The sequence below is a fragment of the Pleurodeles waltl genome, chromosome 4_1, assembly GCF_031143425.1.
Source record: "Pleurodeles waltl isolate 20211129_DDA chromosome 4_1, aPleWal1.hap1.20221129, whole genome shotgun sequence".
NCBI classification, from domain to species: domain Eukaryota; kingdom Metazoa; phylum Chordata; class Amphibia; order Caudata; family Salamandridae; genus Pleurodeles; species Pleurodeles waltl.
Genome location: NC_090442.1, coordinates 784,494,341 through 784,518,737, shown reverse-complemented (window position 1 = coordinate 784,518,737; position 24,397 = coordinate 784,494,341). Strand labels below are relative to the sequence as shown.

Sequence of the window (24,397 nt, the reverse complement as noted above, 5' to 3'; positions counted from 1 at the left end):
ATTCTGAGTTCTCTGGGCATATTATAAGTTCAATGACAAGATATTTAGAATAGGTTAAGCTCTAGTGCTAGGGTGGCTCTGGATACTCCAAGATTTCTAATATTTTTTCGGCAGTGTCTCTGCGGTAGTGTGCATAGGAGTTTGTCAAAATAATGCCATACCCAAAAGAGAAGAAAGGGAATGAAAGCAAAACAGAAAACAAAATGACTAAATGAAGGTATGAAAGAAATAATACAAGAAACATTTATGAGAAAAAAAGATGAGTGCATAAAACTTGTGAATAAGGGATATTAGAATAGTTCATAAAAAGGCCATTTTGAAACTGTGTTTTTCTAAGGGCTTTTGAACTAGCAAAAATGTTGAAGACAGGTAAATTCCAACAGGCAAAAAGCTTCTGAACTTTAGAGCAGGAAATCTTGGTTGGAAAGTTTAACATGGTGGAACAATGGCATGTTAAGTCATTGTACATCATTGTTTCCATACAATAACTAGTTTCTTCACCAGATTCACTGATTAAGACTGTGCAACTGCTGAGGAGAGCATGGGTATAGGTGAACAAAAGAAATGTTTTCACATTTGCAAGGATGCATCACCGATCCAGCTGCTGAATCGAAGATTGTTGTTAGTGTCGGAAACATAGTTTGAGGAAGACCTGACAGAAGAGATTAGATTTAGATTAGATTTGCCTAAAAAGAAAACGTTGAAAAAAAACAATATTGCCCTAGTGTAGTGCTGAGCTTGAAAGTTCCACGAGGCATTCAAAAGAAAACCAAAGGGGCATATAACTTATGCTAACAGGGTAAAAAGCAAGTGAAGGCCGAAATAAAAAATATAATTGACAGGAAGGAGGAGAGATGTCATTTTGGGGCAAGATGTTTTGATCAGAAAGGGTGAAGCCATTAGCTGTGGGAAGTGTACTGGGAAGTTGTAGATTATGTGGTTTGTTGTGGGTTGGTGTGCTTGGAGGGTTTAATGTCATCAGCTGTTGTTTGATGTAGTGTGTCATCTGGGATGTATGTTTAGGGTTGGGACGATGCTGGCTGTGAGATAATGTCCATGTTTCTTTTCCTACGATATGATGTGGACGGGGTTCAGTGTTTCGGTCTTATTATTATTGAGACGTGCCAGATCCTCTGGAATTGTGATCTGATCATGAGTATAGGAACCTGTCGGGCATAGGATGGGTTGGATAGTAGCTAAAGCAGTAGTTCTTAACATTTTGACTTCTGTGGACCCCCTCTGAATCATTACTGAAATCTGGGCACCCCCTACTGAATCATTACTGGAATCGAGGGACCCCTACCGAGTCAATATTGTTATCTTGGGACTCTGGCCTAAGGGATTTCGATGATTTGAACCTCAAAACAGTAAAGGAAACAAAAAACACATACTCATCAAACAAATACACAAAAATTAAATATTTTATTTGATTCAGAAATAAATATTAATATTTTAACTGGAAGTTTGGCTCTTTTTCAAATTTAATTTGAAACCACCCATCACTACTTTCTGTTTGATGCCGTTGCACTACTCCCATTAATTAATCTGAGGATACCAGCTTAATTTTTAGCCTCTAATTTCACATTTCTTCACATCTACAGAACAAAGGAACTCCTTTATTACTTTTTATTATTCTGTGTGAGTAAGCGTGGCAGATCCCTAGGGGTACCTGGACCACAGGCTAACCACGTGTTTGCATGGAGACAACTTTAAGGACTTTTGTTATTATACCTCTGCAAAGAATGAAATGACACATATAAAGCTCTGTAGGTTATTCTACAAGAGGCATTGTTAAAGCAGAAATTAAAAACTACAAGTGTTCAATTCAGAGCTGTGATGTTATCTTCAGTGAGACCATGTCTGTGCTTGTGACGGTTAAGTCTGCTTTCATCAGCAGTGAGATGATGGTGTGCGCGCGCTTTGCACTAGTCGCCTTGTCTTTATCTATGAGCAGTGAGGCGCTGTCCGTGTTCCTGTTTATAATGTCATTAGTGCCTGTGTTTCTAAATCGGAGATGTGTAGTCATCAGCCGTTAGACATTGATAGTGTTGGCTTTTCGATGTGCTTTCATCATCAGTGAGACGGGGTCGTTGCTTTCTGCTCTAGTTTTACTGTAAGACTCGGACAATATGATTATTAGGTGGCGTCCTCAGTAGTGGGGTGTTGTCAGCGTGTAATGTTCGGACTTGTGACATCATTAGCCGGGGGGCTCGGATGGTGTCTTTATTTCCAGGTCTAGTGTGCTGTCGTCAGCCACAAGGCTATGCATTTGTATGACTTCAAGGTGTGATGTCTTTTAGTGAGACAGTGTTTCTGGCTTTGAAATGTGTGCTTTCACAAGTTAAACAGTTGCATTGCGTCTGGATGTGAGCTTTGCTTTTTCAGTCGTGGGTGTGTGAATGTGTTAAGTGACGTTCATAAAGATTTTGTGTCGGCGAGTCCATCACCGGGTTGTATTGTCTGCTGCTGTGTCCCCACTGTCACCTTTCTGCTCGAGATTCTGTCAGCGCTTCTGGCAGTGGTGTCGTCTCCTCGACGAGATGTGTGTTTTGCCTAGATGTATGGTGTTATGATTAGTAATAGTGGCGGTGTGTACTGCTTTAGCACTCGATGGTATAGGAACTGGGCCGCTGAGTATAGTCTCTGATGTTGCTGAAGCTGTGTTAGGGATTTTGACTGTGAGATTAGACATCAGGAGTGTGATGTGCACGTACGTGTTTGATGTGATTTCTATCGGCAGTGAGTCCGTCTCGGCTCCGAGATGTAGTGATTGTATTTTATTACCTGTATTTGAAGTTTGATGTCGTCAGCAGTGAGAGAGTTAGTGTACTCGTTTAAAGAAATATCTCCGTCACACCCATGTCTGTTTTTTTTTGTTTTAGAGGTGTGGTACCAACATTAAGATTTTGCCTGCATTTGGGTCTGAGATGTAATGTCACTATCAGTGACACGGTGTCCGTGTCTAACTTTTGGGATGTGGCTTGTGATGTTATTGGTAGTGAAACCGTGTTAGTTTCTTACTTGAAGTTTTATAATTTATTTTATATTTTTTCTGTTAGAAGCAGTTTCTCTTATCTCGTTGGCGCAACAGGGAATTGGTGCATGCCCATGGCACGTGCCTGCAGGTTGCTGCACGCCCCATTCTCTGTGAAAGTGTATTGCACATCACTACTCCATCCCTCATAAGACTGTGTAAACTGCTTTATAGAGGAGACAGGTGAGTGAATCTAAGCGCTTTGCTCCTGTACATTGTAGTTTATTCTAGATGTGCATTGAATGCGATGCCTTTATGTTAGAATGAAAAGTCAAATACAGATTACTTTCAGGACACAGTAAAGGCTGTGAACCGTGGCACTATGGTTGACAAGGTGCTGTGTAACTATTGACCTCTTCTCTTAACTTTCCTAATCTTCCTAACTTTTGCACTATTTTATGTCTAACAACATGTCTAAAAATTTAAAGATCTATCTTGTTATTGGCTTATTTAATTTCTTCGTACTCACTGTGTTGTCTTCCTGCTGCAGTCCGTTTTCTGTCCTCATCACTGTGTGAAAATATTTTTTCTCTTCATCTCTAATCTTCTTATGTTCTTATCTATGTTTTATTTGCAACTAATGAAATGGGGACCTAGTCTCCTCTTTTGAACTCCATCTTCTTTGGATATTTAAAGTTCTGCAAGGGACTTGTGTCAGGCCTATCTTTTCGACTGTACTTTTTCTATGTTGTTTAAAGATTCCATCCCTGCCTGTAAGCTTGTGCCAATTACTGGTCCATTTTAGGTTGAGCCTACTAGACAGTTCTTGCATTGTCTGTTGCAAGGCATATTGTGGCTTACCATTAACATAGAGGGGGCTTGGCACCTGCTCTAAGCTTATCATTTGTTGTTTTTCCTCGTCACTCTCATTTGCTTGCTTCTTATTCATATTCCAGCCTATCAATTTTGGGTCTGTCGCTCCTTTCGAGCATTGACTTAAAAACTCCCATTTATTGGCTGGCATCGCTGCTTCCCCTGCTTTCTTTTCAAGCAGTTCTTTTTACTTTTGTGTGAAACACTCCATGAAAGTGCATGCATTTTTGAGCTGTCTTCATGGTGGACTTCTCGTCCCCTGCAGTCCGTCCTTCTCCCTGCCATCCGTCCTTCTTGTGCTCACCAGTGTGCTTCTCCAATTGCTGTGTTAATTTGCCCAGTGTTTCCTTGCTCCTTAACCGTCTTGCCTTGTTGTTTCCTCACCCACCTTCCCCAATGTTGCCTTGTCGCCCCCGAATCTCACCCATGTTATTACCCTTCCCCCGCCCTCCACTATATTACTTTTACATTTCCCCAAAACTCCCTCCTGCTGCTTCCGCTTACCCGCCTGCCCGCCTTAAAACAAACAAACAAACATAAAAATCAGTAACCAAAATTAAAAGAAATGCTTTTGTGTCATTTTTAAGGCATGCACACGTAAGCTGTGTGTGCCTACAAAATGACATGGGTGGGTACAGCGAATATTTTTCTTTTAATACTTTACCCACAGTACATAGCATTGCAGATGCTGTGTAGCATAGTTAAAACAAATATTGCCAAAATATGTAGGTCACAAAGTCAAGACCTATTTGCTTTACCAATATTTTTCTGTTTCCTCTTTGTACAGCTCCACTGCCTTCTGTTTTGTCCTATTATTGTATTGCTATGCTTTTTTTATAGCGCTGATTGGCACGTTTTATTTTTTATTTTTCTTCTTTCGATGTTTCTTTTTCTATGAAAGTGTCTGCTTCTTTCTCTGCTAGTGCTGCATGGATGGTTTCCAAAGCTTTTCAACCCAATTATAAAAAGAAGCAGAGATACTTTTCTTTCCTGGTTTTCGATTCTCCTTCACTTTTTTAAGCTTGCTATGTTGACTTTGTGTTAGTTCTTTACTAAATGTCTTCAGCCTCATATCTTGTTTTCATCAGTGTAGTATTCATAAAATTAGACCTCTCGTTCATTTCTTTACTCTGAAACTGCTGCTTCAGATGTGTACCCCTGTCGCCTTACCTATTACTGTTCTCTGTGTGTTTGTTCTCTCTAAATAAATTACTGTCCTTTGTTCGTGGTGATTCCAAAGTATTTTGTTCAGATGGTATTCCCCATTCAAAACTATTCTCACACCTCTCTGCATCGTATATATCGGCTTCTTTGGCTGCCATATTTCTTCTCTTTAAGTTTCACTTTGTCTGTTGGATTTTTAAAAGCGTTCAATCATTAGTTTGACTTTAAATCAGACTTCTAAGCCATGGTGAAAACCTACAAACATTCACAATGCAAATAGGTTTGAAATTTGTATGGTTTGCCATTAGTTTTTAGCAGGAATATTTGTTTACCTGGGACCGGGCACAGACACAAGCATCTGGAAAGATGGATACTAAAACAAGTTCCTTTCTTTTCGGCACAACCTGTTTTTTCAGATGCCTTTGTCAAAGTTCTCTTCTCAGCGCTGCTGCACTGCTTGCTGACTGATTATATCTAGATAGCCATCTTGGAAAAGTAAAGAAATTATAGTTTTTACATTAAAGTACCACAATAGCGGCCATGCTTATAATCTTGTGGAGCAAGCACTGACAAAAGCATCTGAAAAATGGATACTACAGAAAATAAGCAGCCTTTCTCTCTGTAGCATCTGTTTTCCTGATGGTTTTGTCAATACTCACTTTCAGGTGCTCCCGGGCTGTTCCGACTGTAAAATAGTTCCTTGTTTATTTCAGTGTAGGTTGAAGGGCACACTCAGATAGCCAGTTGAAAAAATCATGCGATTAAATATTCCTGTGCTCTGATGCAGTATATGACTGACATGCCTCATATTAATAGCTGAAGGTTCCAGACCAAAAAAAAACAGTGACTGAAGGAAGCTGACCCAAGACCTCTTCAAGTTTATGTAGAATGGAGTATGTGTGCAATGATTATTTTAAGCCCTATACAATTCAAACTTAAACAAGCTTTCTTATCTCCCAAACAGTCATATTTGGATCATCGCATTAGTGGTTTTGGTACCGCCTCCCATTCTCTTCAATCTTGTCTCTGCTGCCCTAAATATTTCATGCTTATCTTTTTGTGTCATGCTTTTAAAGACATATGCAATGATTTAAGTAATTCTTTGCCAATAAAATAAAAAAGATTTGTTGTCTGGATGGACACACAGCCCTCTTCTCATAATATGTTACTTTGTCCAGTAACAAACCATCCTGTTCAATCTTAATATTATCTCAGTTGAAAAAAGTATATCTGCTGAATAAACTTAAACTAGTAGCTTCTTGAGGGACCCTGCCCAGCAGTCCTCTTTGCTTGTTCTTCTGTTCTGCCTCCTGATCTATCTTTCCATTAGTGAATCTCATGTGTCTGGCGTTTTGAAAGAAGGTTTGGGTAAAAAGAAATCAGCCTTTTAACTTGTTGTTCAAATTATTGCACTGGTGACCTATCACCAACCTCACCATAGGAGCTAAACTAGTTAAAATGGCCAGTTGTTTATATCTTTAATACTTCCTTAGCTTGTAGCAAATAATGCATCTCGTTCCAGGATTTAGATCACTGCATGGGACCGAGACTGCCTTGCTAGAATTCTAGGACAGAATACTCCATACTCTTATTGAGGGGTCAGTCACCTTGCTTGTGCTATTGGAACGTAAAGTGGTGTTTCATACTTTTAACCATTGTAACCTAGTGGATCAGTGGTTCACTTCTCATTGTGCACCAGACCTGAATTCTGGAGTACACTCCAGATTGTCTTCAGTTGAATAGCTCGAGAATGGAGATTATCATCCTCTGCCTCAAAGGCAGATCCTCAATAGCGCCCATTTCACCACATAAACTTTCAGTCTGAAACAGCATCCTATATATAAAGTAAAAAACAAAGGTTTTCTTTTTCATACTTCAGTAAGTTCAGTGATTAAAGATTAAAACCTATCCGCCTTCAGCTGTCTGAAATAAATTGATTCTTAGTGGTTAGAGTAGCAGAAATCTCCAACCAGGACAACTGTTAAGTCCTCTATTCTGGCATTTGTAAGTTCTCAATATGATGTGTCAAAGAGCGCAAAATGTGGGGTCTCGGAAATTTTGTAAACGTAACCAGAAATAGGATACCTATAGCGCACTGCATTAGCTGCTGGTGCTGGACCGCAATCCATTTAAGTTCCATTGTTGTGCCCGAAAGACACTTAATCTGATGAACCTGAATTATCCTCGTTTCTACACTCATACTTAACACGCTGCAGTCTAGGCAGCAGGAACAGAGCCTTGTTGCCTGATATCAAATACCATCTTAGTTCTCGTGAAGGACCCTACTTTTCAATGCAGGTCTTTAAACTCTTGAACATGTTTTCAGTAGATATCAGGGCCTTCCTCACACTGATGTTCAAGAATAAGATGAAAACCTGTCTTTTGGGCTACATAAATATCAAGGCCAGTGCTATGAGACCCAGCTTGGTATTGTGTGCAAACTAATCGCTGTCAATTAGTCTTTGATTTTGTCTTTAGTGAGTTTGGGTCCGGGATTGGTCCTCAATTTTTCCAGTATTCAAGCCATTTAAGGTGAAACGTATGGCACCCCTGCCTTGCAGACTTAGCTTTTCTGTCTCATGTTAGGATTGCCTCCTGTAGCAGCAGTGGTTCAATGCAAGCTGGTCTCACCTCTTCTTGGGTAGACTATTTACTTCAGATTCCTGCAAATGGGTTTCCAGAGCTGCTTCTGAGTTTCTGTTGTTGATAAAAAGTGTTGTGTTGCTTCTTCTTGTTGATTCATCAACAAAGAGACACATTGCTTGCTGTAAGACAATGCAGATGTCCAAGTCATTCTGAAAGAGAACAACACAATTACTGCAAGAGCCATAGTTCAATAGAGGTTAAAATTTATTAGCTGATTTATCAGAAGACTCGCCGTAAGCTGCTGTTCCTCTGGCGCTGTCCCAGTCTTCTCCCAGTCTTCCCTAAGAGTAGATTGAGAACTGAGGAAGACCTGGCACTCTCTTGCTAGGCACACACTTGCATGGTCTGTAGTTCCTATTGCTGCCTCCCTTGGTCTCATTAAAGCCTCCATTCCAGATTGTTCATCCTGAATGGAATATTTACTTCATGCAGTCCAGGAATTATTTTCGCACACAAAGCACCATGGTATGTAGAGAGGTTTTGTATTAGGCTAATGCTTATATCTGGGAGCAGGAAACCTCAGGGACAGCTTGATTCTAGGCAATATGGAAAGAGGGGACTTCCACTTGAAGGTGTATTTTGAGCAGCCATTAAGCAGTTCTTTCTCCACAGGGCCACGGATACACTGGCACAGTGCATACTACACTTTTTATTTCCAATGTCTCTGTTCTCTCTCACTTCTCTCCTGCCTCAACTATCCTGCTTTTTTGCCCTTTCACTCACTCCTCTTATTCCAGTGGTGTACCATAGACCCACGCAGCCCCCGCAGTGCGGAGGTGTGGGCACTCTCCAGGGGCCCCCTAGGTACAGTACCCTGGCCTGTGAGCTCCTGATAGAGTCCAGAGGGAGGCCCTTTCCTGCATCTTGCTAGAGGCTCCCTCAAGTTTTGTTTGTTACTGTCTTCTTTCGTTTCCTGCTTCTCTCCTTTCTCTTGTCTATTAAGACATGTGCCTCTTCTTTCCTACTTCTCCCTTCTTCTGCTTCTCCATTTTCTCCCTCTGTTCTCTAGCATCTCTCCATTCATTCTTCTGTCTATTCTCTCTCTCTAGTCTCCTGTTGATTCTCTATTTATTCTCCTGTCTTTCTGCTGTCTCCTCCTGTGTTTCTCTTCTCTTATTCTCTTTCATCATTCACTATCAGTGGTCTGAAAGCAGTCACGCATTCTAGGCCAGAGCTACTGAATTGTAGGCCCATAATGATTATTGTCAAATCAAAAAGTGACCTCAGCTTTACTTTGAGGATCTACCATAACTAAAGTAAATATGAATAAATCATGGATTTGAGGAGGAGGGTGGTATTGTTTTGCACTGGCTCTGCTTCTTCGTAACAGTCATTGCTTACTGTGTCTTCTCTGGCGATAAATGCTCTGTTCTGTGATCTACACTCTTAAAACAGTAGCCTACTGTGTTGTGACACCTATTACATAGTGATTAATTTGATTTCCCTTGCATGGTGTCTGCTTAGTGATCTCAAGTGAATACATGGTGAATGCGTTGTCATGACACAACCTTTAAACTGTGTTTGCTCTGTGACATAATATTCATGACATATTGTCTCTCATGGGCCACATTATCTGTTGAATGCTTCATAATTGCCGAATTAGACACCCTAGCCTCATCATACTGCAGATGATGGTCATATGCATTACTTTCTTGCTGTAGAGATGCTGAGTCGTCTTTCAGGACTAGCGAATACAGTCCTCCACGAACTCTCAGGGGATGGCGATGATGGGGACCCGGAGGCTTCAGCCGCTGTAAGTCCTATGATGTCCTCATTGCGGAGTGCAGGGTGCATAACAGAGGGTCTGAATGTACTGCTGGGGCACTTAATGTAGCTGGGATGTTGGAATGAGCCACAGGCGTAGACTTGGGATGCCATGCATTGATTGGTTTGGCAATAGTGAGTATGTGGGTCAGTGCTGAACCGGTACAATTGCATATATTTGTGGAGCACCAAAACTACAAGACGGAGTTAGCAAAAGTTTTTAAGGAAGCTTTTTGACAATTATTTTCTTGAAATACAGGTTGTGGGGTAGATAAAGTACAGTACTGATTTTGGTAATGGACAACTAATAAGTCAGTTCTGAACTACAAGGGTACACTGGGGGAGTCTTCAGAGTTGGGTCTTATGGGCTGATTTCTGAGCATAAAGCTTCCCAAGACTCTACTAACTTCTGCTCTCTCTCTTTCAGGGGCATGATTCCGGGCCAGGTCAAGGAGTCATGGAGGATGCTCCAGAGGATGTGCTTGAGCGCCTGGCTCAGACAGAGCAGTTGGTGGTTCACTTGAAGACTTTAATACGGGACAAGGATTCCCAGCTACAGCAGAAAGATGTAAAACTGAAGGTATGTTGGCTTTACCTGTAAAAAGAAAGTATACCATGCACCCTTGCACTGCAAGTTTAGATTTGTATTTGCATAGTTTTTAATTCATAGGGAGTATTTCCAGTTTTGGTACAGTTGCTTGGGTGTGGTGTCTGCATCTGTTTTTTGGAACATCAGCTTCTTGCATGATGCATGTAGGACTCTGAGACAGAACCTGTGAATGTGCATTCAGATGAAGAGTATTCTCTGGATTTGCATATGGAGTATGAGAGATGTGTGTGGAGGTGAGAGTAGCTATTGTGGTACAATAGGCATTTTGTGTAGAGTTCACACTGCCAAGAAGCATGTTTAATGTGCTGATGGTCAGTGTTTACATTGATGACCTATATCTTTGTTATGTTGTGTTTATTCTGTAGTATTGGAAGCTAAAAACATAGTAGTCCTATTTGATGTCAGCCCCTTGTTTACGTCATCAAACAAGACTTCTAGTAATGAATTCTTGATTTTTTTCTTGAATGGCGGAAGGTGGAAGGAGTAATCTCCCTTGTCCTGCCAAAGCCTGACAATTCAAAAGCCTTGTTTTGAGATTAGTCCTTTAATGCATTTGTGAAAGTCTGGAAACAGCTGCAACATGCCTCTTCTTCATCTGAAGGCTAAGTACTACATGTATAGACTATGGTTTCCACTCTTGTAACTAGTTAACTTAATATGGATGCAGCTCACATTTCCCTCAGTCTATAACCACCAATGGGATACTCAGTCAATGGCAATTCTAATACAGTTGCAAACTATGAGAAAGAAATGTGATGAGGTAGGACTCCCTGATGTGACGTAGGCACCCATGCTGTGGTAATAAAGTGGCCTTCTGTGAGGTGTAGGTAGTTCTACCTGGAATATTTTCTTCCTGGAGCAATCCTGCTGATTTGTAGGGTTGGTTAGAAAATAGCTCTTATAGTCTCAGGCTCATGCATGGTTTTCTACAGAAAAAAAGATGATACTCTGAACTCATTCATCTTTCACTAACTGTACCCAATTCATCTTTCATTAAAATAATGATCCCAGACTTCTAAACTTACTTACCGTGTTCTTTTGCATTCTGTGTTTCCGACACTCCAGAATCTTACACAGATTACAGTTCTGAATATTTGGGGGTCTAGGTGCATGTCAGAAAAGTTGTTAACTCTCAGTTTCCACCGGAATGTATCCTACTTTGCTCATGTTTTTTACTTTGTCCTTATCAAAGATGGACGACCACTTCACCAGGCCAGTAAATGCCCAAAGTATATTTTACTGCATTTCTGGATTAAATGTCCACCATAGAACTGAAATTGGGCCAGTTTTAGGAGAGCTTCAAGACTAACACAGTTTGTCTTACAGGTGCTGAGTGAGTCTTTCGCTTAGAGAAAACAGGAGCATTTGTTACCGAGGGCCATTTTTACTTTGTGCTTCCGGTCATAATTCTTTACAGAATACTTAATTTATTCCCTAAATATATGCACTTTAAAAGACTGGCTACACAGAAAAACTCCCTCTCTCTAACTGGGAAATATTGACCAAAGTTAAGGTAGCCAAATCTGGTTATGACTTCTCCTTTATATACACAAACTCACACTGATAAATACTGTAAGCTGAATGCTGCTCCCTGGTTAGGAGAGATTTTTTCACCTGCTCAGCTATCACTTTCTGATCTTTCTGCCACTAAGGGTGCATTTTCTTGATGCTTTTTGAGCATTAGTGTTCAAAGCTAAAGTCACACTGTCCATTTGCAACCAAATCATGACCTTCCTAACTTTTGTCTCTCAGTACCACAGTTTTAATACAGAAAGGCATATGCGGCTTAATTTTGACTCAGGTTCTTTAAAACTACTATTAACTTCCTCCTCCTAGGCTTGAGAATTTGGCATTGTGTATACTAGGTTATGCCATTAATTTACTTATCATGATTGAATGCAAGTGACTCTTTTTAAATGAATCAAATAAGTACAAGACACACTTGTTAGCTAGAAGTTGATCATTTAAACCATCATAAGTAACAGACGGTTATGCAAACTTATCACAAGCCTTGATGTACATCTTGAAAGAGGAATATTGTGGCAGACACTACAGCAGAGATTGATGGTCAAAACCCTTGTCACAAATCAGCATTTGAAAATTGCACTGCAAGTGGTTTGTATGCTGAACTTCATTTTGCCACGAGATTGATCAGTCATATCGCCCGTTGAATTCACAGAAGGTTGTAAACCTGTTTGCCTAATGAATATTAATTAGGCCGAAGGGATTCTGCTAACCCAAGTAAATGCATATCAATGCAGGGTTGGAGACATTTGAAGGACTGCAGTCCTTGATTCCGCTAATTGTTTAAGACATATGTTTTTTTTTTCTTCTTTTATTGTCACTTTGAATGAATATGAAAAAACACAACAGGAGGGAACCCCTGCCGTGCTTAGTCTATCTCTTCATACCAGCCCAAAGGGATCACCCTAAAGTATTAAAAGGACTCACCCACTGGAATTCCAGTGCCATGCCACATCATAGAGTCCTCAACTACAATAGGTCTGGACAGCTCAACCTTGGAAGCCTTTGGGTATTGGGAGGGATCCTATATTTAAAATTGTCTAAGGTGTCCATGGGTTAATTTTAAATTCAAAGGGCACCCTGAGGGAGTTAAGACAGGTGCAGTTGGACTAAGGAAATTAGTATCCTCTGTATCCCTGGGTCGGCATGTTTCACCCATCACACTGATTCCTCACTGGGCTATTTGGCCTTCATCAGGACCTCACATACCACTGCATCAAGATGTGGGAGAAGGAGGAACCAAATAGGTTCCTGGCTGGGAAGAGACCTTTGAACGTTTGACTAGAGGGTCTCACCTGCCTCCTTACTCTCATGGAGCTCTAAATAGGACTCTACCAAAGAAATGCAAACATAGAGACCACATGAGTCACTCTGTGTGGCATGTATGAGTATGGCAGATGGAAGCTTCACAACCGAATGCACACAAACAAGATACTAACGAGATCCTTGTGACGTACTGATGAAAGCCAACTAGCTCAGTGAGGCATTGGTGTGATTACTAAACATGTTGACCCATGGATACAGAATACACTAATTTTCTTTCTGCTTCCCCACCTGTTCTTTTTAACTCTGTCAGCATACCATTTGAAAATGAAATTAACACTCAGGATATCTTAGACTATTAAACTTTTTTTACATCAAGGATCCCACCCAATAACCAAAGAGCTCCTTTGGCTACCAAGAGTGAGCCCATTCAGATAAATTGGGTATCTGGACAGGGACTCTAATGTTTGATTAAGAATCACACCTAGAATCCCAGTGGGTGAGAGCCCTTTTAATACCATAGAGTGATCTCCTTGGGTTAGTATGGAGAGGTAGGCTAAGCACAGTAGCGGTTCCTTCCTGTTGTTTTTGAATGGTTAGATATTTGGGAAGGTGAGCGAACCCTGTATCACTTCTCACTCCCTCCTTCTTCGGAATATAGCACTTGGAATAAATGACGGTGGGAGAGCTTGCAGTGTCTGCTTCAACCATGGTCATCCGACGCAGTTCGCAAAGGAGAAGCTGTTCCAAGGGTCAGCTTGCCCTTTGCAAATCAGTTACCCCCACAACTATAGAGTTGGTAGCTGATCATTGGATTGTGATTAAAGTTGTGGTCACAAACCACTGATACATAGCATTTCAAATCAGAAATATGAGGTGAAGCACCCATCCCCTTTTAGTTTGTAACTGAGAGCCTTTGTAGCTGCAAAATACTTTTGTACATCGGTCCCAGATTTCTTACATAGTAACAGATGGAGAACTGTTGAAGGAGATAGTTGCCAAAATATGCGCACAACAAAGTTACCATGAAACATTGAGGATCCAAATCCCAGAATCCCGCTAGCAATGTCTATGCTGATGAAGTTCAGGTCTCTTATTGGCAGATCCCTCACACAGTGATCCAGTACAAAACTACTGATCGTGCAGGACGAATGCTGGCTAATTTCCTGCAAAAGTCACACAGTTGTATTTTAAACAGTTTTTTTAAGGGTAATTGTGCAGGTTTTCCTACACATATGGGATTGACCTCTTCTCATACAGTTAATTGTATTAGAAGAGCTCGTCCCTACATGAGTTAGAATTTTATCAGTTTTATAAAGCCTGGATGTATCCAAGCTGTTCTTGAGTAGCTGTTCATATTTAAGTTCATTAACTGATATGATAACTAGTAGGTTAGACCATTGGGGTCTTTGTGCTTGTCAAAATCAGTGCTGAAGTGGATAAACACCTAAAATTGATAATTAACGCTCTGGAAAGTGTGAGAATGATGATAGACATTCCTTCATAGTATGCAGATTTATCTAATCCAGAATACAAAAAATTAAACTCAAGTGGATGTATCCCATTTTCCAAGGTAATCAAAATAGGCTGAATGTGTTGGCAACGGAGATAAATGCCAACTCCAATGGACTGAGGTACATTGGCTCAAGATTCTTAGGAAGGAAATGGAAAGAATATTGTTAAAATGAAAATAGTAAGGTATTGGAAGGCATATTAATAATTTTCACAATTCATCAGAGCACAGCCCAATGGAGTACCTTTGTCAATAATAATATAAATGTAAAGAAGTGGGTTTTAGTGCTACGGACAGAGTTCAGTTAATGTTTTCTTAGGCAAACAGTACTGGAATCTTGATTGAGACGAGTCCTAGTGCCACTGCATAAGAAAGGTTTAGGCCCTAGCCCACAAACTATACGTTGATTGCCTTGCTTGATTACTGCAACAAGCTCTTTTGTGAAAACATCCTACTACCTCTACAAGCCTGGCCTGATGAAAACAAGGTTATAACCCCAATAAAGCGAAATGGACAGAGGTTTATTATTAGGCCTAAGTTTTGGAAAACATACATTTATGCAGGAGACAAACAATTGGCTGTGTTGCTTACTAGTTAGCCTGTAAGGATGATAAAAGATAATAAAATAAATTAATTCTGGGTCTGAGCATGAGCTTGCAATTATAATGTTGACTGAGAATAGTTTAAGGTAGGGGTTTGTAATGGTACCCCTGTTTATCTCGCCATTTTGTGCTCAGGTATCCCCTGAAGTGTTTTGCCTGGGCTAAGTAGCTATGATTGTCAACTATTAATGTGCATGGATAACCTAGGCTACTGGGTCCAATTCCATCTAGGATGCAGAGGAGTCTTGTTACAGTCCAATATTGTGAACAGAATTTCTTAGTATTAATGTAAACAAAAATAATGGTAATCTGAAGAGTGGTTCTGATAGAGTTCAAAGGACAGCTTGTGCCCTTTAGGTGGGGACCAGGCTAACACTTTTTTTCTGGTAAGTACAAGCAATAAATTAGTAAGCCTATTAAGAATAAAAAATCCTGTGCATCTTACTCTATGGTTTGGGCTGTTTGGCAAATGATTGATATGGGCGAATACAATGTAGCAGAAGGTTTGCTATGAAGAAAGTGTCTATCTGCCCTTTGCAGGATATCTCTGGAAGCATTGAATTTAGAACTGGAACTCGAGGGGTCCTGGAAAATGCGTTAGCTGGTTGTATACGTGCTGGCTCGCACTGAGCCTGACCCACCCTGATACAGCTGCAGGAGTAGCTTATAAAAAGATGGATGGAGTCCATAATGAAATATGCACTAGAACAATTTTCCCTACTATCCGACTACCATTCATCTAGCACCCCCACATTTTGGTCAACAAAAAACTAACATCTCTTTAAGTAAGCATTTGCGACTGTCAACTCATATATTTACTCATGAGTTGTTTCATTGAGCAAGAATACAAAATTTGAGGACCCTGTGTCAAACAGTCACCAAGTTTAGATGTCAAAATTATATGGCCGTTCCAATTGCCCCAAGAGTATGTTTTCTGTTAAATTAACACTGATGTGTTAACTTTAAAGATAATATTGGGACAATGGCAAAATTATCCAGAGAAGATAACTTGTTTATATCTCCTGTTTATTTCTCCATAGTGATGCATTAGATTTAAAACATGTTGTTTTGTTGTGACCAGCATTAAAAGATAATTGTGTAAGGTATTGCCTAAAACGTTTGTATTAGCTAAATTTAGATCTGCCTAGAAAGTGCTGAAAATGTTGTATCCTCTGCAAAGTTTTAATAATTTATGATTTATAATTAAAAATATATATATTTTAGGTGTTTAATGTAATTAATTCCAGAGTATTAATTGAAAGTCTTGATAGTTTTCTTTGAAAGTTTTATCAAAACCTATAACTAGCTAAGTTTAGGCTTGAAGTTGAAATGCCAAGGCAGGGCCCCTAAAAATCCGCAGGGAAAGTCTGCATAAGATAAATGAATTTGATTTCTTGTTGAATCTACTATAACCAAAAGGTCTTGTTCTCAAAATGCACCAGACATTGCAACTTGGGGTGCACGTACAATTTGGCCCGCAGCTAGTGGAAATGGTTCATAACCAAATGCATGCTGTCTCTTACTCTCAGATTGTAGATAAGTATGGCTTCTTTGATTTGTAAAGCATAGAGTCGTTTTTGTTAGTTTGACGTGCACACGTATGCTGTATATATAAATGGACTTATTTTTATTTGCTGTACCATCAATTGGATGACTGAATTCCTGTGCTATGTGCATACACAGTAGGTAATAGTGCAGGCCATCCTTTAGTAAAAGTTACATTGCTTTACAACAGGTTTAAGTGGCAAATCAAAAATAACACATGGCTAATTGATTTTCCAGTTGTCCACTGTGTTTACTGGTTACAACATCGTACCCAGGGGAAGAAGTCATTGTTGGCATCACCTTTTTATGACTTTATTGGGGAGAAACAGATGTGGAGAGAGACTGTGAACTAAGACCAGCTAAGGACTGATCTGATAAATTGTGCTTAATAATTCCTTATTTAACATTGTATATTGGTTATGTCTGGTAAACCAGGTGCCAATTAGCGGAGCAGGCTTGCAGAGTGCCCTTTAACCAGAAAGGGGAGAGAAAAGGACAGATTTTTCAAGCAGTGACTTCAGTTCCTTTCATATATTAAACAATGTTGAGATAATGGTTTTTTTCAAGATTTTCCACTTTTGCAAAAAGGGAGAAAGTGCATGTCTTCCGTAAAAAAGGTACCCTTATGTTTCTGAAACAGATTCAGTTCTTCTTAAAGTGAGCTTTACTTATTTTCTGATAAATGTGTCCTTTCTTTTCTCTGAGCTGAGGATGTTATACTGATATAAGGCACAGCACTGCAACATGCATTTTGCACTGGGATGGGGCGTTGGGTGCCATGATGAATATGAGAACCCTTAATTGAGTGTGATAATACCTCAGAGTAATTGCAAGACATTTATAACTCATATTGTTGACTCTTATTCCACAGGAAGAGCGTGATCTGGCAGATGTGAAACTGGCAAAACTGAAGCTACAGGCCAAGGCAAAGGTGGCATCACTGAACAAGCAGATTGAAGATCTGAAGAAATCTTCACCAGTGCCTCTTGCGGTTGAAAGCTCAAAACACACAATACCTGTGTCTGCCGCGGAATCCCAAGAGGTAGAAGTGAACGGGACTCATTTCATAATGACATTACGTTTTTCAAAGCCCTACGACTGAGAAACCACTTGCTCAAAACAAATGTTCCTTTTAAATAATTTCACTGAGTTAGGATATCTCTAGCATGTGATGATATGAAAAGCCCCTCCATAAAAACCACAGGGATTCTGGAATGATTTGCTAAAAATCCAGTCCATACAGGCTACGCACATTCTTCTAAATATGCCCTGGTGTGGTGTGGCTTTAAAATTATTAGGGACATAAAGCTACCCTTGCATTGGACAGTGAGTTGAAAAGAAAGTGATTAATTCTGACACAGGGTATCAGTTTTAATTTTTACTCTAAGAAAATGATAATATGTTATGACCAATGAACAGTGCCTATACTTAACATAGCTAGATGAAATAAATGCTTTAGCAAGGCAAGCAGTTTGTGATGATCACTGTTTTTATCCAGGATAGTGATACTGTAAATCAAAAATCAGTCCTGTAGGTCAGGTGTTAGAATGCTAGAAATTCCTTAATAAGTGGTGAAATGCCAAAAACCTTTCTATAGATGCTGCTTTTGTTATCTGTTTGCAGGTCACATGGTGTACATATGTTTGGGTCATTATTGGACTTTCATTAATTCTAACTGGTCTGTACATTTCTTAGTTGAGTTTGCAATGTTGCACTTCCTGCCTGGTTCACGCTTTATCTTTTAGGCTACAAGCAACTTTGAAGATGGCTGACAGATTTGATCTTGCTTGGTAGCAAGCACTGTTTCATCTTTTGTGACTTGTTGACTTCACTGGTGACTTCTCATGCTATGTAGCATTGGGGGGAAAAAAGGTACTGTGATACTGCCGCTACTGGCGGCCTCATTATTCCCTAAGTGTGTGCAGACAAGTAAGTGAGGGAAAATCTTTCTGTAGATGCTACTTTAGTACTTATTTGCAGGGGCACAATGAAAGTATCTGCCTATGCCTAAACCAGATATTAATGCCATCCTGGGGTCTCCCCCAGCAGATCAATGATAAGATACTCGTTGTTATGGGAAGAACTCCCTTTTGTCCCTAAGGAGACTGAAGAGTGTTGCAGGGAAGATGGTTGCAGGTGGCTTTACCTCTTGAAATAGTTTATTATTTTCACCAAACATTTTTATCACGTTTGCAAATACGGCAAGAGCAATTCAAAATATACAATTTAACGTCCACTGCATGTTCAAATGTGGTGTTTTTTTAAGGATTAACCCTGGGAGCAAGGTATAATTTTTAATTAACCCTTCCTTCATCTATTGCAACAGGGTTAATTTAGCCATGCTTATAGTGATCCTTGCATTTGCCTGGGTGATAACTGGAGTTCATATTCTTGAGTCATGTGAACTTTCTTGCTTTCTTTCAGGGCTCATTTATGAATTAATTTAATGAGCGCAAAGTACTTTTTCATAGTACAGAGCCTTCAGGCTGAAAACGACAGCTGCATGCCCCTCCTAAAAAAGTGAAAAAAAAAAAAAAAGTTATAGACTACGAGGGATTTGGGGAGCAACGGAGGAGCTGGTGACGGGTTCAGAGAGAGAGTTAATGGAAGTGGGGAAGGGAGCAACTGTGGCGCATGAGGCTTGAGGGAAGGCTAAAACAAATTATAGAGAGGGGTAGGGAAAGTAACAGAAGTTATTGGGGGGAGAATGAGGGAGCTGCTTGAAGCACTGGGGAGTATTTTTCTTTTTTTTAGGGAAGCAGCACACAAAGAGAGAGCAAGAAAACATGGAATGCTGAAAGAAAAAGGAAAAAGTAGTTACCTAAATATCAGTTGTATAAGAATACAAGTAAAAACAATAGTTATATGGGCATGCTGCATGGGATGGATAAACACAAGAAGAGGAAGACATGTTGTCACATAAGAAGCAAGCAAATTATTGTGATTATAAAGCCAACCAATGGTAATCAATGAGTAGACTCTAATTACCTTTTATAGAATGGGCCACAAGAGCCTTTCAGGTACAGACAGTTAAAAGCTGCTGTCTGATGAGTCGCAATCCCTGAAAGAGGGACTTTGTAGAGCCTGTCAATTTTACACTGGGCAAGAAGTTCAGCTGCAGTACTGTTTAAAGTTAACTTGCCATAAAAATATTCTGGAGAATAGTTAGCTGCTGTTTCACCATGTTAAGAATGTTTATCCCTGTTGTTGTAATGCTATTTTATTGTGTGTTCAGGGATAATGTCCTTGAAGATTTTGAGCTCATCAGCCAAATTCCTTTATGCACTGGATTGCTGTGAATTGAGAAGAGACCCCCTTCCCCCCTCAGTGTAGCAGTAAGTATGTGCATAGGATGTGTGGCTGTAGATACATATGCTTTGCATACTCCTGCCACCTAGTGTTGGACTCTGACATTTGCAAGTTTTTTTCCTTCAAAAAAGTCTCAAGGGGTCACAAGATGTCATGAATCCTCCTGTTGGTGTACTTTGAACAAAGACACTGGCTCCATGTTAGATAGTGTTTTTTTTTACAGCCATCTGATTCCAACCTTTAATGAGTGGGCTCTATCCTCGTGTTCTGAATACGTTCTGTCGGCCTGTTCTCTTTCTTATTGATCCAGTTCCATTGGATTTGAGTAAGCTTCTTTCCGTTCGTCTCCCTGATGCTTGAAGCACCGATGACCATTGTCGAGCCCCTGGCATCGAGGGTCTTGTGCCATTCGAGGGCCGAGTGCTATTTCTAGTCTTCCATTGCCAGAGAATGCTGCGTAATTGCTGGAACCCTTTCACAATTTTCCTTGATGCAATTCAAAATGCCTGTGGACAGGCCACAACAAAGTGTGTACTTTGTGTCTGTTCCCAGACCACAATGACTACTCCTGTGTGTTGTGGTTGCCTTCAGATCTAAGAAGACACTCTTGTGCTGAAGGTTGCTGCGCTGGGCACCCCGAGGATGTAGCAGCAGACCTCCACCAATACTCCTGATATCTTTGGGGAAGAGGATCCCCATGGCACCGAAGAACATAAAGAGGCCAGCCCATTGGGTCTCATGGCTGCACAAATGGAACCCAATTCAGAGATAGTGTCATCCAGGGACTCTGACCACGAGGAAGTGGAGGATGTTGTGCTGACACCAAAGACTAGCGGCCCATGCATCAAAATCACTCCTCAGGTCATGAGTATACCACCGGCCGCTGACGTGCACATCCCTGATCAAGGAGTCCCAGAAGAAAGCCCAGTTCAAGGTTGAGAACTGCTCCTGAAGAAGTCTGTGTCGAACCCTGAGATGGACGAAAGATAAGGTCCTCTGCTGTCTTCGGGCCAGCAGCTGCAAAAGCTTTGGAACTGAGTAAGTCTCCACCCAAGGCAGAGCATGAAGCATAATTGCTCACACCCGAAGCAAGCACCAAAGGCTCCATCTGCACCCGAGCACAAGACTCCATCGATACTAAAATCAAAACCGACTAGCAGGCCTTTTTTGAACTCTTGTAGCCGATGATGTTGACGCACTGATCTGTCAACAAGAATTCAGTGCCAGACAGAAGCGCCTGTTCAATGCGCAAGATCTCAGCGTCGACATCTTGTTTGTGGAGATGCTCTTTAAGTTAGAGCGCACTGCACAATTTTTCCCTATTTTGAAGGGCATGATAAAATCTGCTCCAGGTCATTTTTACGGAGCGGGATAGTGACCCTAAGGGTTGAAAAGAAAAAAAAAAAACTCCCCTAGTGAGCTCGTATCCATCAGGAGCTAGGTTCCTCCTTATTCTTTGGTGGTCCACACTGCCTGCAAGCGTACCTCTGCCCAAGCCACCAGTGACCCATTTCCTCCAGACAAGGAGAGCAAAAATATTCGCACTGCAGGCAAAATGGTAGCAGTTGGAGTAGCAACCCATTAGTGAATAGCCAGTTCTGTTGTACTCCTCTCATGATACGATAGGAAGGACACGCAAGAACTCCTTAAACATCTCCTGGTGGAGTACAGAAAATAAAGGGAGGAGAAAGAATTTGAGGGCAAACTCATCTCTACAGCCAGCATTCTCTGTCCATAGAGCCAGCATTCTCTTTCCATTAGTTGCTGCAGACAAAGCCTATCAGGGCATTAATTCTAATATTATTCAGATGCCAGTCCAGGCTTTTATCGCCAGGTTCAAGCCCAAACTTGAGCAACATTGTAACCTCCCATTCGACATGGAGTAACTTTTCAGGACCTCTGGTTGATGAGATTCTGGATTTTTTTTTTTTTTTAAATCAGACACAGCAAAGTCAATGGAGTCTCTCGAAACCACTATTTACAGGGGCTTCTTTTGTAAACAGCAGCCCAGGGGAGGAGCCTGAACAACTGCACCTTTACCAGAGTCAGCAGCAGTTTCTTTACCAGCAAGTTAGGAGGCAGATACAATAGATACTCTCGGCAAAGAACACCTCATCCTCCTTCAGGAAGAAGCGCACATCCTCCTTTAAAAGAACACCGTAGAGAGAGCCTTATCTCAAAAAAGGACCGCTCTCACAGACCCATCCTTGACCTGTGGCCTCGCAACAGCTACAACATGACAATCTGCAGGATGCCGTAACCTTCCTTCATAAGCACAATTACCTGACAGTTCTCAATCTCAAGGACACTTATTTCCACATACCCATTCATCCTGCTTAGCAGCTTTATCTTCGCCTTGTGGTAAGTGGGCAACTCTACCAATTCAAAGTACTTTCTTTTGGGGCTACTACGGCTCAGAGAGTGTTTACAAAGTGCCTAGTGGCGGTGGCTGCGCATTTTCCGAAGGGACGCCATACATGACTTTCTGTACCTTGATGATTGGCTGATTAAAAGTAGCAGCTGACTGCAATGGCTAGCTCACCTACAAAATGGTGTTCCTGTGCCACAGACTAGGGTTTACCATAAACGCCACTAAGTCCCACCTACAGTCTCTGCAGATCTAAACCTTCCTAGGTTCCACGTTGGACACAGTCTCAGGGAAAGCTTATCCTGACAAGCAGAGAATATTGGCCTTTCAGCAGCTGTTAAATCTTTTCCAGCCCAATCATTAGCTAACAGTAAGAACAGTAGTGCGCTTTGCTAGGGATGATGGCCTCCAGTTTCTCCATTGTTTCCCACACAAGGCTTCATATGCGCCCCCTGCAAGAGCGTCTCACAGTTCTCTGGTCCCAGGTGAAGGGTCAGTGGGAAGATCTAGTGTTGGCTCACTTCTCCCTGCAGTGTTGGAATAGCAACAACTTGTTGCAGGGCAGGTCCTTTGCAAACCTGTACCACAAGTGCCCCTTACAAAAGACTCCTCTCTGACAGGGTGGAGTTCCCATCTTGACATTACTGTGCAGGGAATGTGGCCATCTTGGCAACATGGTCACCATATAAACTACCTGAAGCTGCTAGCCATTCAGTTATCTCTAAAATGCTTCCTGCAAGACAAATGGGGCAAAGTAGTCCTCATAAAGGCTGGCCACATGACTGTCAAGTACTTCCTGTAGAAACAGGGTTGCACACATTACATTCTTCTGTCTTCTCAGTTAACACAGAGAATTTGGCATTGGCCACTCACCTCAAAACAAAACATCTTCTAGGTGTGGTGAACACCTTTGCATAGCATTTGTAGATCGCATTGACAAGTCCACAAATGGAAAATCCACCTGCAAGTCATACACAGATACCTACAATGTTGGAGCGTCTCATAGATAGACCTGTTTACCACCAAAGAAAACTCACATTTCAAAACTGTCTCTCCAGGTACCCATTATCACAGTCCATAAGCAATATATTATGGATGAATTAGTCCAGGATGTTTGCCTATGCCTTTGCATCTTTACTACTGCTTCCCTACATGGTAAGGAAATTGAGGAAAACATCACTGGCAATTACTCTGGTAGCTCTCACTCTCCTGGCCATCTCCATCACCCCTACCGAGTGGCTATTCTCACAAAGGCAAGGGTAAGTCGGGCATCCAGATCCCGGTCAGCTCAACCTAGCGATTTGACAATGTATGGGTATTTTAAAGTAAGCCCGATGGCCCATAACACAGGTCTGTTATGCTGCAAATGGAAAATGTTCGTTCACTACTATATTTCCAAGAATCTAGACCATTTAAAGCCTAGTGTACAGGACATTATTGGTTACCTCTGGCATTTCCAAGAAGCATGTTTTGCCAAATCCTCCATTCACTTGCACACAGCTGCAGTCAGAGCCTACATGTAAAATAGGGAACATCCCTCCGTCTATAGAAATCTGGGTATTAAGGCCTTCATGCTGGGTCTGAAGAGGGTTTTACCCACTAGAGTGACTGTGGCTCCTGTGTGAATCTCACTGTAGTCCTCACCAATCTCATGGCACCACCCTTTGAACCTCTGCAATCATTCCCCCTTAAGGTCTTTTCCTGAAGGAGGCCTTACTGATAACCATTACCTTTCTCAGATACATTAGTGAAATGCAACCATTCACTACAGAAGAGTCGTTCTTAAAAATCCACAAGGACAGAGTTAATCTTAGACCCAGTTCTAAGTTCTTTTATACGGTGGTGCCACTCTTACGATACTCTTACTTTTACTCTGACGATAGAGCTCCCGGTTTTCTTCAGTCAACTGGACTCGGTCGCGAAGAGACCATTGCACAGATTAGTTGGCAAAAGAGCCCTTATGTATTATGTTTACAGGACCAAGCCTTTGTGTAAATCTGATCAGCTCTTTGTTGGCTCTCAAAAGTCTCACAACCAAGTAAGCTGACAGAGTTGCGGTGATCAGCTGCTAAGATCACAGAGGAGGCAGGTAGTGTAGCGGCCCTGATGCTGCAATCTGAGTCCCGCCATAGCCATACTGCAGCAGCGCTGAACTGTAGGCATTTGAACAGGCCAGTGAATCGCGCTGCTGGTGAGGCTCGGCTGCGCACTGTCCACGAAGGTCGGATTGAGACCTGGGCCG

The 24,397-nt window shown here is 41.2% G+C and overlaps 1 protein-coding gene across 5 annotated transcripts in view; it reads left to right on the top strand.

The window, feature by feature from the left end:
• LOC138288169 (golgin subfamily B member 1-like) overlaps window positions 1-24,397 on the top strand; it is a 379,608-nt gene that overhangs the window by 24,245 nt on the left and 330,966 nt on the right. For 3 of the 5 annotated variants that reach the window (XM_069229482.1, XM_069229485.1, XM_069229481.1), the window contains exons 2-5: window positions 3,060-3,217; window positions 9,319-9,410; window positions 9,849-10,001; window positions 17,350-17,520. In XM_069229482.1, coding sequence (XP_069085583.1) covers window positions 9,321-9,410; window positions 9,849-10,001; window positions 17,350-17,520 — 414 coding nt within the window. In that variant the 5' untranslated portion in view covers window positions 3,060-3,217; window positions 9,319-9,320. The remainder of the gene's footprint in view (window positions 1-3,059; window positions 3,218-9,318; window positions 9,411-9,848; window positions 10,002-17,349; window positions 17,521-24,397) is intronic. The other 2 variants (XM_069229484.1, XM_069229483.1) reach the window with 1 other exon arrangement.